The sequence below is a fragment of the Schistocerca piceifrons genome, chromosome 2 (assembly GCF_021461385.2).
Source record: "Schistocerca piceifrons isolate TAMUIC-IGC-003096 chromosome 2, iqSchPice1.1, whole genome shotgun sequence".
In the NCBI taxonomy this organism is placed as follows: Eukaryota; Metazoa; Arthropoda; class Insecta; order Orthoptera; family Acrididae; genus Schistocerca; species Schistocerca piceifrons.
The window spans coordinates 188,408,355-188,423,543 of record NC_060139.1 but is presented as its reverse complement, the minus strand read 5'-3'; the positions used below and the strand labels follow the sequence as shown (position 1 = coordinate 188,423,543).

At 42.3% G+C, this 15,189-nt stretch overlaps 1 protein-coding gene across 4 annotated transcripts in view; it reads left to right on the top strand.

Annotated features, from left to right (window-relative positions):
- LOC124776718 (ATP-dependent DNA/RNA helicase DHX36-like) overlaps window positions 1–15,189 on the top strand; it is a 239,928-nt gene that overhangs the window by 47,747 nt on the left and 176,992 nt on the right. For all 4 annotated transcript variants that reach the window (XM_047251833.1, XM_047251834.1, XM_047251832.1 and 1 more), the window contains exon 3: window positions 405–460. In XM_047251833.1, the coding sequence (XP_047107789.1) occupies window positions 405–460 (56 nt within the window). The remainder of the gene's footprint in view (window positions 1–404; window positions 461–15,189) is intronic.

Sequence of the window (15,189 nt, the reverse complement as noted above, 5' to 3'; positions counted from 1 at the left end):
GCCTCATAATTTTGATGGGACATATTAGTGGGACATCTGCTATGGCATCTGAGAATAATTAACTTTGTTCTAGAGGCAACTGGAGAGGGAGGAAAATAGTAGGTGCAAATAAAGACCGGAATATGCAAAACAAAACAAATCATCATATCCTCTGTTGATGAAACTGTTCTGTTTTTGCAGTCAGCGCTAGCTGCTACTGTAGTGCTCATTTCTTTAATTTGAGATATATATATTAGGCTGTTATGTTGTTATTGAAATTATAAATAGAAATAGGAATTTTAGTTGAGGATTCATCAGTAGATTTTGTTAAATATTTCAGAAATAACAGAAAATATTTTGTCATGTTTCAATCAAATGTCAAATAAGATTCATGTTGTTATTCCTGCGCAAATAATTCTTCACAGGTTTGTACTACAGGGATCTGCACAAGAGGAAGAGATTGGAAGAAAAGATATTGGTGGTAAGTGAACCTTGTTTTTCTAATATTCTCAGTTCTGGTTTCTTATATATTTGTTTTATGTAGGAAAGAGTTGGTATTGTGTCAGTTATACATTATTACTTCTGTGCTTTTCCTCTCACTCTTTCTTAATAGCCCTCTATGTCTGTATATTCTTAATGCAAAAATATAGTTAACAGAAACATGATTGATGTATATATTTCTTTACATTTTGAACCTTTTTTTAAGTACATAACACAGATCAATGAAAATTTTTTTTTACTTTGATAGTTGATCTTTATAGATTTGTATGAGCTGAATCCAAATCTGGCCTTAGTTTTTTTGGATCACCCATAGTTCTTGTGCAACACGCTTTTTATTATATAGTATAAAATTCCTATGCTAAACAGTAAACAGGGAAATTAATGAAATGCTTTGTTACGACATAAGCATGATTTGTATTTACAGTAAGCTACTTAAAACAATACTGTGTGTTAATAGAGGGTTCGCTCAGCTGGAATTGGTTTGTATTTTCTTTCTCTTCTTTTCTTTGAAGCTTCTTGTGTAGCTTTTTCTACGATGAGTTACTTGCTGAACTTCTCGGTGAAGTGACCAACAGTAGTCCCCCATCATGTTGGTGTTCCAGTGGCCTTGATAGCGTTTTTCAATCACATTAATGTCCTGTTGAAAACGCTCTCCTTGCTCCTCTCTAACATCTCCCATATTGTATGGGAAGTAATCAAGGTGACTGTTCAAAAAGTGAACTTCCAGGCTCAGTAAACATCCTAAAGTTTTAAACGTTTATAGCATTGTAGCTATTATAGAAACATATCTGGGTCTTTTTCATGTCCTAAGAACTTTGTAACGACTTGCTTGAATGATACCCATCCTTCTTTCTCATTTAAGGTCATTGTGGATTCAAAGTTAACATTAAACATCAATTTTTTAATGTCAGGCCCGACAAAGATGCCTTCTTTTAGTTTAGCTTCTGAAAGGTGTGGAAACTTCTGGCAGAGATACTTAAAACATGGTCCATCTTTAGGCAAAGCCTTTACAACCTTTTTCATTAGGCCTAACTTTATATGTAGAGGTGGTAGGAATACGTTTTTTGGATCTACAAAGTTTTTGCGAAGAATGTTCTTCTCACCAGGTTTTAAAGACTCCCTCACAGGCCATTTCTTTCTGCACCATTGTGGATCCCTAGCCCTACTATCCCATTCACACAAGAAACATGGAAATTTGGCAAAGCCACCTTGCTGACCAAGGAGCATGCATGTTACTTTTAGATTGCCACATATCATCCAACCATGAGCAGTGTAGCTTATTTCTAGGTTTTCATAGATTTCTTTCATGTGTACAGAATGTCCAGCAGGTATAGATGCACACGTTACCATTGTGTAATAAAACAGCCTTTAAACTAGTTTTGGATGAATCAATAAACAGTCTCCAGTCTTCCTTTTGGTATTCAATACCAAACTCATTCATCAGACTGGGAATGTCTGAGCAGTACACTAAATCACCTTCTTGTTGAAAAAACTTGGAAAATTGCTGCTGTCTCTTTCTATACATGTATATGCTGATTCCAACTGCCCATAAGTTCTTTTCTTTTAATCTAGAGCCAAGCAATTCAGATTTTTCTTTCGTTAAGGCCAGATCTCTAACCAAATGGTTAAGCTCAGTCTGAGTAAACAATTTGGGCTCTAGACTTTCTGTATTACAATGACCATGGTCCATGTAAATCACACTGTGCATCAGAAAATACTTCTGTTGGAACAGAATTTAAATCATCTGGTGGTTCCCCCCATGAACCATGGACCTTGCCGTTGGTGGGGAGGCTTGCGTGCCTCAGCGATACAGATGGCCGTACCGTAGGTGCAACCACAACGGAGGTGTATCTGTTGAGAGGCCAGACAAACAAGTGGTTCCTGAAGAGGGGCAGCAGCCTTTTCAGTAGTTGCAGGGGAAACAGTCTAGATGATTGGCTGATCTGGCCTTGTAACATTAACCAAAACGGCCTTGCTGTGCTGGTACTGCGAACGGCTGAAAGCAAGGGGAAACTACAGCCGTAATTTTTCCCGAGGACATGCAGCTTTACATGCAGCTTTACTGTATGATTAAATGATGATGGCGTCCTCTTGGGTAAAATATTCCGGAGGTAAAATAGTCCCCCATTCAGATCTCCGGGCGGGGACTACTCAAGAGGATGTCGTTATCAGGAGAAAGAAAACTGGCATTCTACGGATCGGAGCGTGGAATGTCAGATCCCTTAATCGGGCAGGTAGGTTAGAAAATTTAAAAAGGGAAATGGATAGGTTAAAGTTAGATATAGTGGGAATTAGTGAAGTTCGGTGGCAGGAGGAGCAAGACATTTGGTCAGGTGATTACAGGGTTATAAATACAAAATCAAATAGAGGTAATGCAGGAGTAGGTTTAATAATGAATAAAAAAATAGGAGTGCGGGTTAGCTACTACAAACAGCATAGTGAACGCATTATTGTGGCCAAGATAGACACAAAGCCCATGCCTACTACAGTAGTACAAGTTTATATGCCAACTAGCTCTGAAGATGATGAAGAAATTGATGAAATGTATGACGAGATAAAAGAAATTATTCAGGTAGTGAAGGGAAACGAAAATTTAATAGTCATGGGTGACTGGAATTCGTCAGTAGGAAAAGGGAGAGAAGGAAACATAGTAGGTGAATATGGATTGGGGGGAAGAAATGAAAGAGGAAGCCGCCTTGTAGAATTTTGCACAGAGCATAACTTAATCATAGCTAACACTTGGTTCAAGAATCACGAAAGACGGTTGTATACCTGGAAGAATCCTGGAGATACTAAAAGGTATCAGATAGATTACATAATGGTAAGACAGAGATTTAGGAACCAGGTTTTAAATTGTAAGACATTTCCAGGGGCAGATGTGGATTCTGACCACAATCTATTGGTTATGAACTGCAGATTGAAACTGAAGAAACTGCAAAAAGGCGGGAATTTAAGGAGATGGGACCTGGATAAACTGAAAGAACCAGAGGTGGTACAGAGTTTCAGGGAGAGCATAAGGGAACAATTGACAGGAATGGGGGAAAGAAATACAGTAGAAGAAGAATGGGTAGCTCTGAGGGATGAAGTAGTGAAGGCAGCAGAGGATCAAGTAGGTAAAAAGACGAGGGCTAATAGAAATCCTTGGGTAACAGAAGAAATATTGAATTTAATTGATGAAAGGAGAAAATATAAAAATGCAGTAAATGAAGCAGGCAAAAAGGAATACAAACGTCTCAAAAATGAGATCGACAGGAAGTGCAAAATGGCTAAGCAGGGATGGCTAGAGGACAAATGTAAGGATGTAGAGGCTTGTCTCACTAGGGGTAAGATAGATACTGCCTACAGGAAAATTAAAGAAACCTTTGGAGAGAAGAGAACCACTTGTACGAATATCAAGAGCTCAGATGGCAACCCAGTTCTAAGCAAAGAAGGGAAGGCAGAAAGGTGGAAGGAGTATATAGAGGGTTTATACAAGGGCGATGTACTTGAGGACAATATTATGGAAATGGAAGAGGATGTATATGAAGATGAAATGGGAGATAAGATACTGCGTGAAGAGTTTGACAGAGCACTGAGAGACCTGAGTCGAAACAAGGCCCCCGGAGTAGACAACATTCCATTAGAACTACTGATGGCCTTGGGAGAGCCAGTCATGACAAAACTCTACCATCTGGTGAGCAAGATGTATGAGACAGGCGAAATACCCACAGACTTTAAGAAGAATATAATAATTCCAATCCCAAAGAAAGTAGGTGTTGACAGATGTGAAAATTACCGAACTATCAGTTTAATAAGTCGCAGCTGCAAAATACTAACGCGAATTCTTTACAGACGAATGGAAAAACTGGTAGAAGCGGACCTCGGGGAAGATCAGTTTGGATTCCGTAGAAATGTTGGAACACGTGAGGCAATACTAACCTTACGACTTATCTTAGAAGAAAGATTAAGAAAAGGCAAACCTACGTTTCTAGCATTTGTAGACTTAGAGAAAGCTTTTGACAATGTTGACTGGAATACTCTCTTTCAAATTCTAAAGGTGGCAGGGGTAAAATACAGGGAGCGAAAGGCTATTTACAATTTGTACAGAAACCAGATGGCAGTGATAAGAGTCGAGGGACATGAAAGGGAAGCAGTGGTTGGGAAGGGAGTAAGACAGGGTTGTAGCCTCTCCCCGATGTTCAATCTGTATATTGAGCAAGCAATAAAGGAAACAAAAGAAAAATTCGTTGTAGGTATTAAAATCCATGGAGAAGAAATAAAAACTTTGAGGTTCGCCGATGACATTGTAATTCTGTCAGAGACAGCAAAGGACTTGGAAGAGCAGTTGAACGGAATGGACACTGTCTTGAAAGCAAAACGGGGATAATGGAATGTAGTCAAATTAAATCGGGTGATGCTGAGAGGATTAGATTAGGAAATGAGACACTTAAAGTAGTAAAGGAGTTTTGCTATTTAGGGAGTAAAATAAATTATGATGGTCGAAGTAGAGAGGATATAAAATGTAGACCGGCAATGGTAAGGAAATCGTTTCTGAAGAAGAGAAATTTGTTAACATCGAGTGTAGATTTAAGTGTCAGGAAGTCGTTTCTGAAAGTATTTGTATGGAGTGTAGCCATGAATGGAAGTGAAACATGGACGATAACAAGTTTGGACAAGAAGAGAATAGAAGCTTTCGAAATGTGGTGCTACAGAAGAATGCTGAAGATAAGGTGGGTAGATCACGTAACTAATGAGGAGGTATTGAATAGGATTGGGGAGAAGAGAAGTTTGTGGCACAAGTTGACTAGAAGAAGGGATCGGTTGGTAGGACATGTTTTGAGGCATGAAGGGATCACAAATTTAGCATTGGAGGGCAGCATGGAGGGTAAAAATCGTAGAGGGAGACCAAGAGATCAATACACTAAGCAGATTCAGAAGGATGTAGGTTGCAGTAGGTACTGGGAGATGAAGAAGCTTGCACAGGATAGAGTAGCATGGAGAGCTGCATCAAACCAGTCTCGGGACTGAAGACCACAACAACAACAATGGTGGTTCAGGAACCGGCAAATTACACCATGCCCTACTGGTCAGATGGAAGACGGAAGGTTAGGGTAGCTTATTACCGTATTGTTTTTCGAATTATGACCAGTAATATCAACACTGCAAAAGTAGAAATCATTGTAATGATTTCTTGGCTCCCTCCATATCATAGGAACAGCAAATCTAAAGGCTTTTCCCCCCTTTTTGGTCCATTTTCTCAGATCTGTGACACACACATAACATACCTTATGCGGTGCCCAAGATTTATCTTGATTACCAAGTTTAAATCCAAAGTATGATAGATAAACCTTTTTCACAAATTCTGTAATGTTTCTTTGGTGTTGTTTAATCACAAATTCACCACAAATATAGCAAAAACTGTCAGCAGAGTTGTTTTTACAACCACGATTGGACATTGTACTAAGCACATGTACTGGAAACGGGAAAGTGAGGTTAGGTTGACAGTAAACAAAACACCATCTGTTAACACAAAAATAGAATTTACCTTTTTTTGCCAGCATATGTTTTTCAGCAGTGTTACCAATGCCATCTACATTCATTACATCTTCTTTTAAATTATTTTAAGTGTATAAAAGCTGTTAAATTCTCTAAGAAATCACTTAATTCAAGAAATTTAACTGTAAAATGTGAAGAAATGGTGAGTGATAGTTTTTTAAGTATCATATTTGGATTTTCCATTGTTGGCGTGTGTAATTCATCGTCATCTTTATCATTTTGTAGCTCCAGTTTCCTTGATGTATTGTACAAATGCTCATCGTCTCTTGTCTTCATAGATCTTCCTTTCGTACACCTTTGTTGTGCACTTTAGCCACTTGTTTTGGATAAGTCAACTGCACCTTTGTTATCACAATGAAGCTGTATAGGGTCTTTTTCAGGGCAAGGGGGCTTCCTTTTCTAACCTCTGTAGTCGCAGTGCCTGTTACAAACTGAGGCCAGGGTATTCACCTTCAATAGTTGATAAAGTTACTGTGGGTTGTTTTGTACTGTTACGGGAAATAACAACTCCTTGTGATTTAAACAGAAAACCAGTGACTGTCTTATTGTCCTCTTTGTCTCCTCTTCAGTCTGCATCACTATATCCTGTCATGTTTTGATTTTCTTCTTTAGAAAATTGCAACTTGAAGTTCTTAGTCGGCTTCAAGTATTTCATTATTCTTTTAACTACCTGCCTGTGAGGCATGCCTGGAGCATTGTTGAAGCGACTTAAAATTGCAGTTGCATATGCGAGATGAGGTCTGGTTCCCAGGTGTGCACACATCAAGCTACCTACAGCTTCTCTTCAGGGCATATTTCTCATGGCTTTTCTCTCTCTGTCTGTCTTGTGGCTCATATAATGTGTAAGTAGTTGACTGATGGCCAAAGGTGTTGAAACTGGATTGCAGTCCTCAGTGTAATGTGTATTTAATATTTTTTCTATATAATGAGATTGATCCATCCATAACAGGGACCAATGACCAAGCTGATTGGTCCCTTCTTAGTTTCCACCCTTTGTCTGTGCAGATCCTTTAATACTAGCCATACTTTGCGCCTAAAGGTGTTCCCTTGCAGATTCTTTTTAGTCTTTAAATCTGTTTGGTTTCTATTGGGTTTATATCTGAAAGTAACCTTGCCCTTTCATATGTCTGATTTTTGGTATATGACTGCAATTCTTCTTTAATTGGTTGAATAAAGTTGTGTGATTCTTTACTGTGTAAAGCTTCTTCTACTGATGATGTATCTGAGTTCTCTGTCACTGTGAAGTAGTAGGTCCCATAATCATTCATTTTTATTGGTTTCAGGATTCTCAATGATCTTCTGAACGTTTGACTTTGTTGTGAGGAGTCAAAGATTTTTTTGCCTCTGATGAATTTGAATGTTGTGAACTGAACTGCTTTGATTAGATACAAAACATCTTGAGTCGTCATACTCCTCATCTGTAATAGGTTAATATTCAACTACTGCTTCATTGTGGGAATAATTATTGGCTCCTGAAACTTCTTAGATGCTGTTGTATCATATTCCGCTTGAACAATATTTTCTTTAAATCTTACATCTCTTGTTCTTATTAATTTTTGTTGGGTGGTTGAAATAAGTGACATGCTTTGCTCTGTTCACAGTATCCCAAGTATGCATTTAATGCTCTTCTTATCCCTATTATGTCTGCGGTGTTTTAGGTACATGAATGAAGGTCTTACTGCCAAATACTCTTAAACGCCAAGGGTTCGATTTTCTTCCAGTAAACACTTCTTCTGGTGTCATCCCCTTTAAAGATTTTGTAGGTCATTTATTAATGAGGTACACAGCTGTACAGCCCCCTGCGGGCTCGCCGCTCTTTGGTGGGTTCGTGGTTAGCTACCACGGACCTCCAGCCTTTGCAGCATCTTTTCCCTTCTGTGCTGCATGTCTATCCTCTTACTATTCCTTTCCCTCTCCCTTGGGGAACATGTCTGGGGTGTTTTTGGAAATGTGTTCTGCATTCTCAGTAGCTGACATAATGACAGCCTCACCACTGTTTTTCGTTCCTTTTTTCCTTCCTTCCTGCTTCGGTGTTTGAGGCTCCTCATTCTCTTCCTCCTCCCCATGCATTCCTGAAGGCCAGCCCACACGTCTAACGTGTAACAGGTAACTGGGTAACACGTAATTCCTAGCCCTGGGTCAATGTAGGTTCGCACGTACCTCCTGGTACATGCCAGGCCTAGGGAGGGTGATTGCCTGAGCTGCTACCTTCCCAAATTGCCGATTAGTTCCTGTGTCAGGTATTTGGGAGATGAGACGTGAGGTGTGAACAATCACTTAGAGCAGGTGAGCCCCCCTCTGAGGGGGGGCCCCCAATTGGAAGGAGTGCACTATCAGACACACTGGCAGTCATGGCGGATTTTCTCACAATGAGCCATTCATCATCTTCGCAGTCCATGTCTACCAAACATAAACGGAATGGAGCTCCCGATTCAAAGACCCTCCCAGCAGCACCACAGTTCTTTGTGGTTTCTGGTTTCGTCTACTAAAGACGGTCAGTCCATCGTAGCGGTAAATCCATTTCTTATTCAGAAAGGTGTTGATGCAATTGCTGGCCTTGTGAAATCCTGCTCTCGTTTATGGAATGACACTTTGCTTTTGGAGACTACTTCCGATTCTCAAACACAACAACTGCTTGCCGCTTCACTTCTCCATGGCTATCCTGTTTGTGTTGAGGCCCTTAGAACTTTGAATTCTTCCCATGGTGTTATTTACACTAGGCTTCTCGATGGTTTGACTGAGGCAGAAATCCAAACATACCTCTCTGACCAGAGTGTCATTGCCATCCAGTGGGTGATGAGAGAGGTAGATGGATCCTTAGTGCCCACATGCACTATTTTTCTCACCTTTGATAGAGTGGTGCTTCCATCCAAGATCCAAGAGGCTATAGAGTTATCATGACCATACATTCTGAATCCAATGCGCTGCTGCCAGTGCCATCGTTTCAACCGTACTTGAATGTCTTGTCAACTCCCGGTCAAATGTGTAACTTGTGGTAGAGATGCGCACAAGGGCAGTTTTCTGCCTCCGCCTCCCCGCTGTAAAAACTGCAATGGCGATCATGCTGCATCCTCTTGAGATTATCCTGTGTATCTCATTGAGCAGGCTGTTCAGGAGATACGGCAAAAGAAAAAGTGCCTTGCCCTGTCACTCGCAAGTTACTGGCTAGTCGCATTCTTCCATCTGGCACTTACAGTACTGTTCTTGCTACATCTCACTCCATAGAAGACATGGTCACACAGAGATGCGACCTCAAATTCAGCATTGCAGTTGTGAAATTGCCCAGTGCCATTGTAGCATTGCTGTTTCCTCGTCCAGCTGTGCAAGAAGCCACCAAACAGTCGCCTCCCAGGGCAAAGTCACCTGCTACACAACCAGCAGGCCGGAAAGGACAGAAGGAATGCTCCCATGAAGACGTCTTATGTCCCTCCAGCCAACAAACATTTGAGTTTTCATCTGCCAACCAGAAAGGCTCGAAGAAGCCAAACAAAGTCAAATGATCTTCTCCTTCACTGACTCAGATATCCTCATCGATGGTGTCGCCACGTGATACCCTCGCCTGGCCGACCTCCCTGTCGCTGGTGCATACCACTTGCTATTTTCCTGCCCTGGACTCTGCAGATCAACAGAGGGAGAATGGCGACGTCTCTGTAGATCTGATGGTGCAGGATCCTCCGGCCTGTGCGCCCTGTAGCAGTGAGTCTTTGAAGGCTGGCATTCGGGTGCCACTGAGGTGCACCCCTTGATTTTTTCCCCCCTTCTCTTTCCTCATTATCACTCTCCTTCGGTGGAACGTTTGTGGCCTTCAGTCAAACAAAGAGGATTTATGGCTGCTCTTAGAATCGCAGCATCTTATTTTTCCGTGGGTCCAGGAAACAAAATTGCATTCTCATGACCCCTTTGAGCTCTCGCATTTCTTCCCAGTCCGTTTTGAACTTCCCTCTGAGGATGGCAACCCATCTCATGAGGGAGTCATGCTGTTCATACGGGATAATGATCATAGCCAACCCATCGCCCTGTCTACCCGCCTACAAGTTGTTGTAGTTCGCCTTTTCCTTCCTCACTTTACCTTTTCCCTTTGTACCATTTACATCCCTCCATCATTCGATGTCACCTGGGGAGACTTCCTCCAGCTTATTGAGCAGCTACCTCATCTCTTTCTGCTGCTCAGTGACTTTAATGCACACTGTCCCCTTTGGGGTTATCCCAGAACCTGTCCAAGAAGTGTCCTCCTGCCTGACCTCCTCAATCAGCTTAACCTCCTCTGCCTTAACACTGGAGCACCCATGTTTCTTTCAGACTCTGTGCATGCCTATTCCCGTTTGGACCTATCCTTCTGCACTGCCCAGCTTGCCCACAGTCTCGAGCAGTCCGTTCTGTCTGACACATACTCGAGTAACCATTTCTGTATGCTATGCATTTGCTGACTCGTACCCCACCTACGTGCACACCCAAATGGCAGCTTACTAAGGCCGACTGGAGGCTTTATTCCTTCTTGGCAACCTTTGAAGAACAAGAGTTCCCCAGATGTGATGACCAGGTGGAATATCTCACAAACCTTATCCTTACTCCTGCAGAACGTTCCATTCCTTGCACTTCTTCTTCACCACACCGTGTCCCAGTCCCTTGGTGGACTGAGGCGTGCCGCGACACAGTTCGCGCACGGAGACATGCTCTCCATGTTTTTAACTGTCATCCTGTGACGGCAAACTGCATTCATTGTAAACAGTTGTATGCACAGTGTCGTCGCGTTCTTCGGGATAGCAAAAAAGGTAGGTGGATTTCATTGTTCTTTTAACAGATCCATTCCCTCTTCCATTATGTGGGCCAACCTCTGATGGCTCTCTGGGACCAAGGTCCATTCCCCAATTTTCGGTCGGACAGTTGCAGATGATGTCATAGGACCCTACTGCTGTATCCAACACCTTGGGCCGCCATTTTGCGAACATTCCGAGCTCCTCCCGCTATCACCTTGCCTTCCTCCCTTGGAAACGAGCAGAGGAAGCATGCATGATACCCTTCTCATCTCAGGATAGTGAGTGCTACAATGCTGCCTTTACTATGAGGGAGCTAGATCATGCTCTCATTTTACCCCAATACTCCGCCCAAGGGCCAAACGATGTTCACATTCATATGTTGCAGCATGTTTCTCGTGGCAGATCACATCAAACCAGTCAGAAAAATCGTGACATGCATTGAAACCTTCCGCAAAGTTTGGTATTTTTTGACTGTTTGCCTCTCTGGTGGAATAGCTGTTTCTTTTACTTCATATGTACAACAACATCTGGGCAGAGGGCATGTTTCCCAGACACTAGTGTGAAGCCACTGTCATACCCATATCTAAGCCTGGTAAGGACAAACACCTTCCGTCTAGCTACTGTCCCATTTCTTTCACCAGCTGTGTTTGCAAGGTGATGGAAAGTATGATTCATGCCCGGTTGGTATGTTGTCTTGAGTCTTGCAATTTACTAACCACTGTGCAGTTCGGATGTCGAGCGCACCGTTCTGCAGTTGGCCATCTCATCACCACCCATGTCATGAATGGTTTTCTGCAGAAATACCAAACTGTTGGCTGTGTTTTTCGATTTAGCGAAAGCCTACAACACCTGCTGGAGGACTGGTATCCTCTGTACTCTCTACACCTGCGGCTTCAGAGGCTGCATGCCTCTTTTCCTTCAGGAATTTTTAAAAGACCGAATTTTCAAGGTATGTGTAGGTTCTGCCTTGTTGGACACCTGTATTCAGGAAAACGGTGTGCCTGAGGGCTCCGTCCTGAGAGTTATCCTCTTTGCTATCGCCATTAATCCTATAATGGGCTGTCTCCTGCAGGGGATCTCCAGTACCCTTTTTGTGACAATTTTGGCACCTGTTGTAGTTCTCTAGTGACCTGTCTCATTGTGAGGCGTCTTCAGCAATATCTCAATCGTCTTTACCCGTTGTGACGTCCCCTCTCCCCTATTATTGTCGCTGTTGATGTGAGCCACTACTGCTACAGCTCGGTCGGTGGAATGAAGACGTGACGTACAGTGATGATTGTCCCCGTCAGATAACATGGAACAGCACCTGAAAATCTGTAAAGAAAATTGTTCCTCGTGTAATGTATGAAAGTCCGTTAGTGAGTCTGCACAGTCTTCTCAGCGATGCGAACTGCTGATTTTAATCGTCTGTTATGGTTTTATGATGATTTGCTATGCCCGGTTAGTTAATTATTGCAGTATTGAGTAAATCATTCATCACCGGTGTCGTTTCACACCACTGAACCGAGGAAAAATTCATTTGCTGTTCAGTATCAGTAGTTGTTATGTTGCTAGGCAGAATTGTTCACTACAGCATGACGCAAATCCAGAGATAATCTATAATGCTATCTTGCTTTTGTGCATCATAATATTATTTTGGCAAAACAATCCTTTCAATGCTCAATATTTGTCAAGTCACTCTTTCCATTAAAATGTTCACAGTTAATTAATTTTGATCATCAACTATCACACAGTTCAATTAATGATGATGGAGCCAACACTTGAGATTTCCATTACTGACGAACAATTTTTATTGCTCCTTCTTAGCAGTTGGTTTATAATCATCACACCACACGCACACCGAAGGATCAGATCAATTACGATTCTTTTCAGTTCGATGATCGTGACAATTACGACAACTTTTACAATCGGCATATTTGTATTATCTTCACCTTCATGTGGTTGTATTAATGTTTCCTGCTCAAGGCTAATCAGGTATTGCAGTCTTCGATACTATGTCCGTTCTACGTTGTAACTGTTCACTTTGATGAAAGTTGAGTCCAACAATAATATCTCCAATAATTAAAGTTCATGAACTCGTTGTACACTATCAGAATATCACTTCAGTTCAAGTTCTCAAGTCAGAATAACTGAGAACAAAGTCCGCGCATCTCTATCACGCGCTTATTACTGAGATGTTTGATAGCTAATTAAAAATAACCTTTCATTCTTTCTACCTTTATATCGTGACATACTCAGTAATTATTGAAATTGGTGTTCATCAAAACTTTAAGGTGTTATATTATTGTCAAAGTTGTCGTACCTGTCAGGATAACACTCTTCCCTACTTTAAATTATCATGACATTCTTATTTTGGTTTTTGAGTTTCTTGGGGTGTTACACCATGGGGCGTCAACAACGGCTTTCATTTTTTCACTGATAAAACTATTTGTATGAATTTCTGGGAACATAATTGGTTTCTTCCACCATCTTTACATCTTGGGCCTGTTGCTCTTCCTTTCATTGAAACTACGAAATTTTTGGGGTTCATGTTCCATAAGAAACTTTCTTGGACCTCCCATGTGTCTTGGCAGCCCACTGTATGCAGTCCCTCAATGTCCTGTGTGTCCTCAGTGGTACTTTCTGGGGAGCAGATCGAATCGCCCTCCTTTGTTTGTACCGGTCTCTTGTCCATTGGAAACTAGAGTATGGGTGTTTCATTTATGCATCTGCACGTCCATCTGTCTTATGCTGTCTTAATACTATCCACCTTTGTTGCATCTGTTTAGCCACTGGTACCATTTACGCTAGCCTGGTTGAGAGTCTGTATGCAGAAGCTGCCGAAAAAAAATGTGCGTGAAATCTTATGGGACTTAACTGCTAAGGTTATCAGTCCCTAAGCTTACACACTACTTAACCTAAATTATCCTAAAGACAAACACACACACACACACACACACACACACACACACACACACACACACCCGAGGGAGGACTCGAACCTCCACCGGGACCAACTGCACAGTCCATGTCTGCAGCACCTTAGACTGCTCGGCTAATCCCGCGCGGTGAAGCTGCCGAACTACCACTGTCCTACCGCTGTGACTTTTTCCTCTGCAGATGTACATGCTGTTTGTCTGCCAAGCATGACTCCTTTGATCGCCAGTATGGGGCACGTCCCTCTTCTCTGTTTCCTCCTGGAGTTCGCTTTTGGCTCTTGCTCCAGCAGCTTAACTTCACGTTACCTGCAACTTCCCCAGTGGGTGTGAACCCTTCACCACCTTGGCTTCGTGCAGTGGCCCATGTTCACCTTAGCCTTCATTCGCTTCCTAAGGACACTACTCCAGCCTCACTCTACTGCCGTCAGTTTCATGACCTTCACGCGGAACTTTGCAATAGTACCTTCGTGTACACTGATGGCTCTCGGACTGACCTTGGTGTCGGGTGTGCTTTCATCATTGGCACCAATGTTTTTCAGTATTGACTTCCAAAACACTTCTCAGTATTTACAGCAGAGCTCTTGCCCTGTATCAGGCTACACAGTACATCCTGCTACACAAGCTTTTCAACTGCGTCATCTGCTCAGACTCTCTTAGTGCCCTTCAAAACCTGTGTGTATTGTACACCGTCCATCCCGTAGTGCAATGGACCCAAGAAAGCTGTCACTTGCTCAATCTTGATGGAGCCACTGTGATGTTTATGTGGGTTCATGGTCATGTCAGTCGGACAGGAAATGAGGCCGCTAACACTGCTGCCAAGGCTGCAGTCCTTGTATCTCAGCCCGCTATTTCTTACATTCCCTCCGATGATCTCTGTGTTGCCGTCTGTCAGCAGGTGGTGTCACTTTGGCATCGCCACTGGTCTTCCCTTCATTGGAACAAGCTCCATTTTATTAAGCCTCTCCCAGCAGCTTTGGTGACCCCACTTGTCCATCTCACTGCCGGGAGCTCACTTAAGCTAGGTTGCGTATCAGGCACTGTCTTTTTAGCCATCGCCATTTGTTAAGTGGTGCTAACTCACCACTTTGTGCACATGACACTCAACTTTTGATGCTCTGTCATCCCCTAATGGACTGCCCTTTTTTAATCACTTAAGTTCTTGTTTGTGTGTGCCATCTGAGTTATCAGCCATTTTAGTGAACAATGCATGGGCTGTCGACTGCGTTTTACTCTTTGTCTGTTGTAGCAATATGATGAAGGCCATTTAATTTTTATGAAATGACAAATAAATCAATACCGTTATCTGTTGATAGGCATTGATATACATCAATGGGGACAGTTGAAAATGTGTGCCCTGACTGGGATTCGAACCTGGGATCTCCAGCTTACATGGCAGACAATCTATCCATCTGAGCCACTGAGGGCACAGAGGATAGTGTGACTGCAGGGACTTATCGCCAGCACGCTCCCCATGAGGCCCACATTCTCAACTTATATTC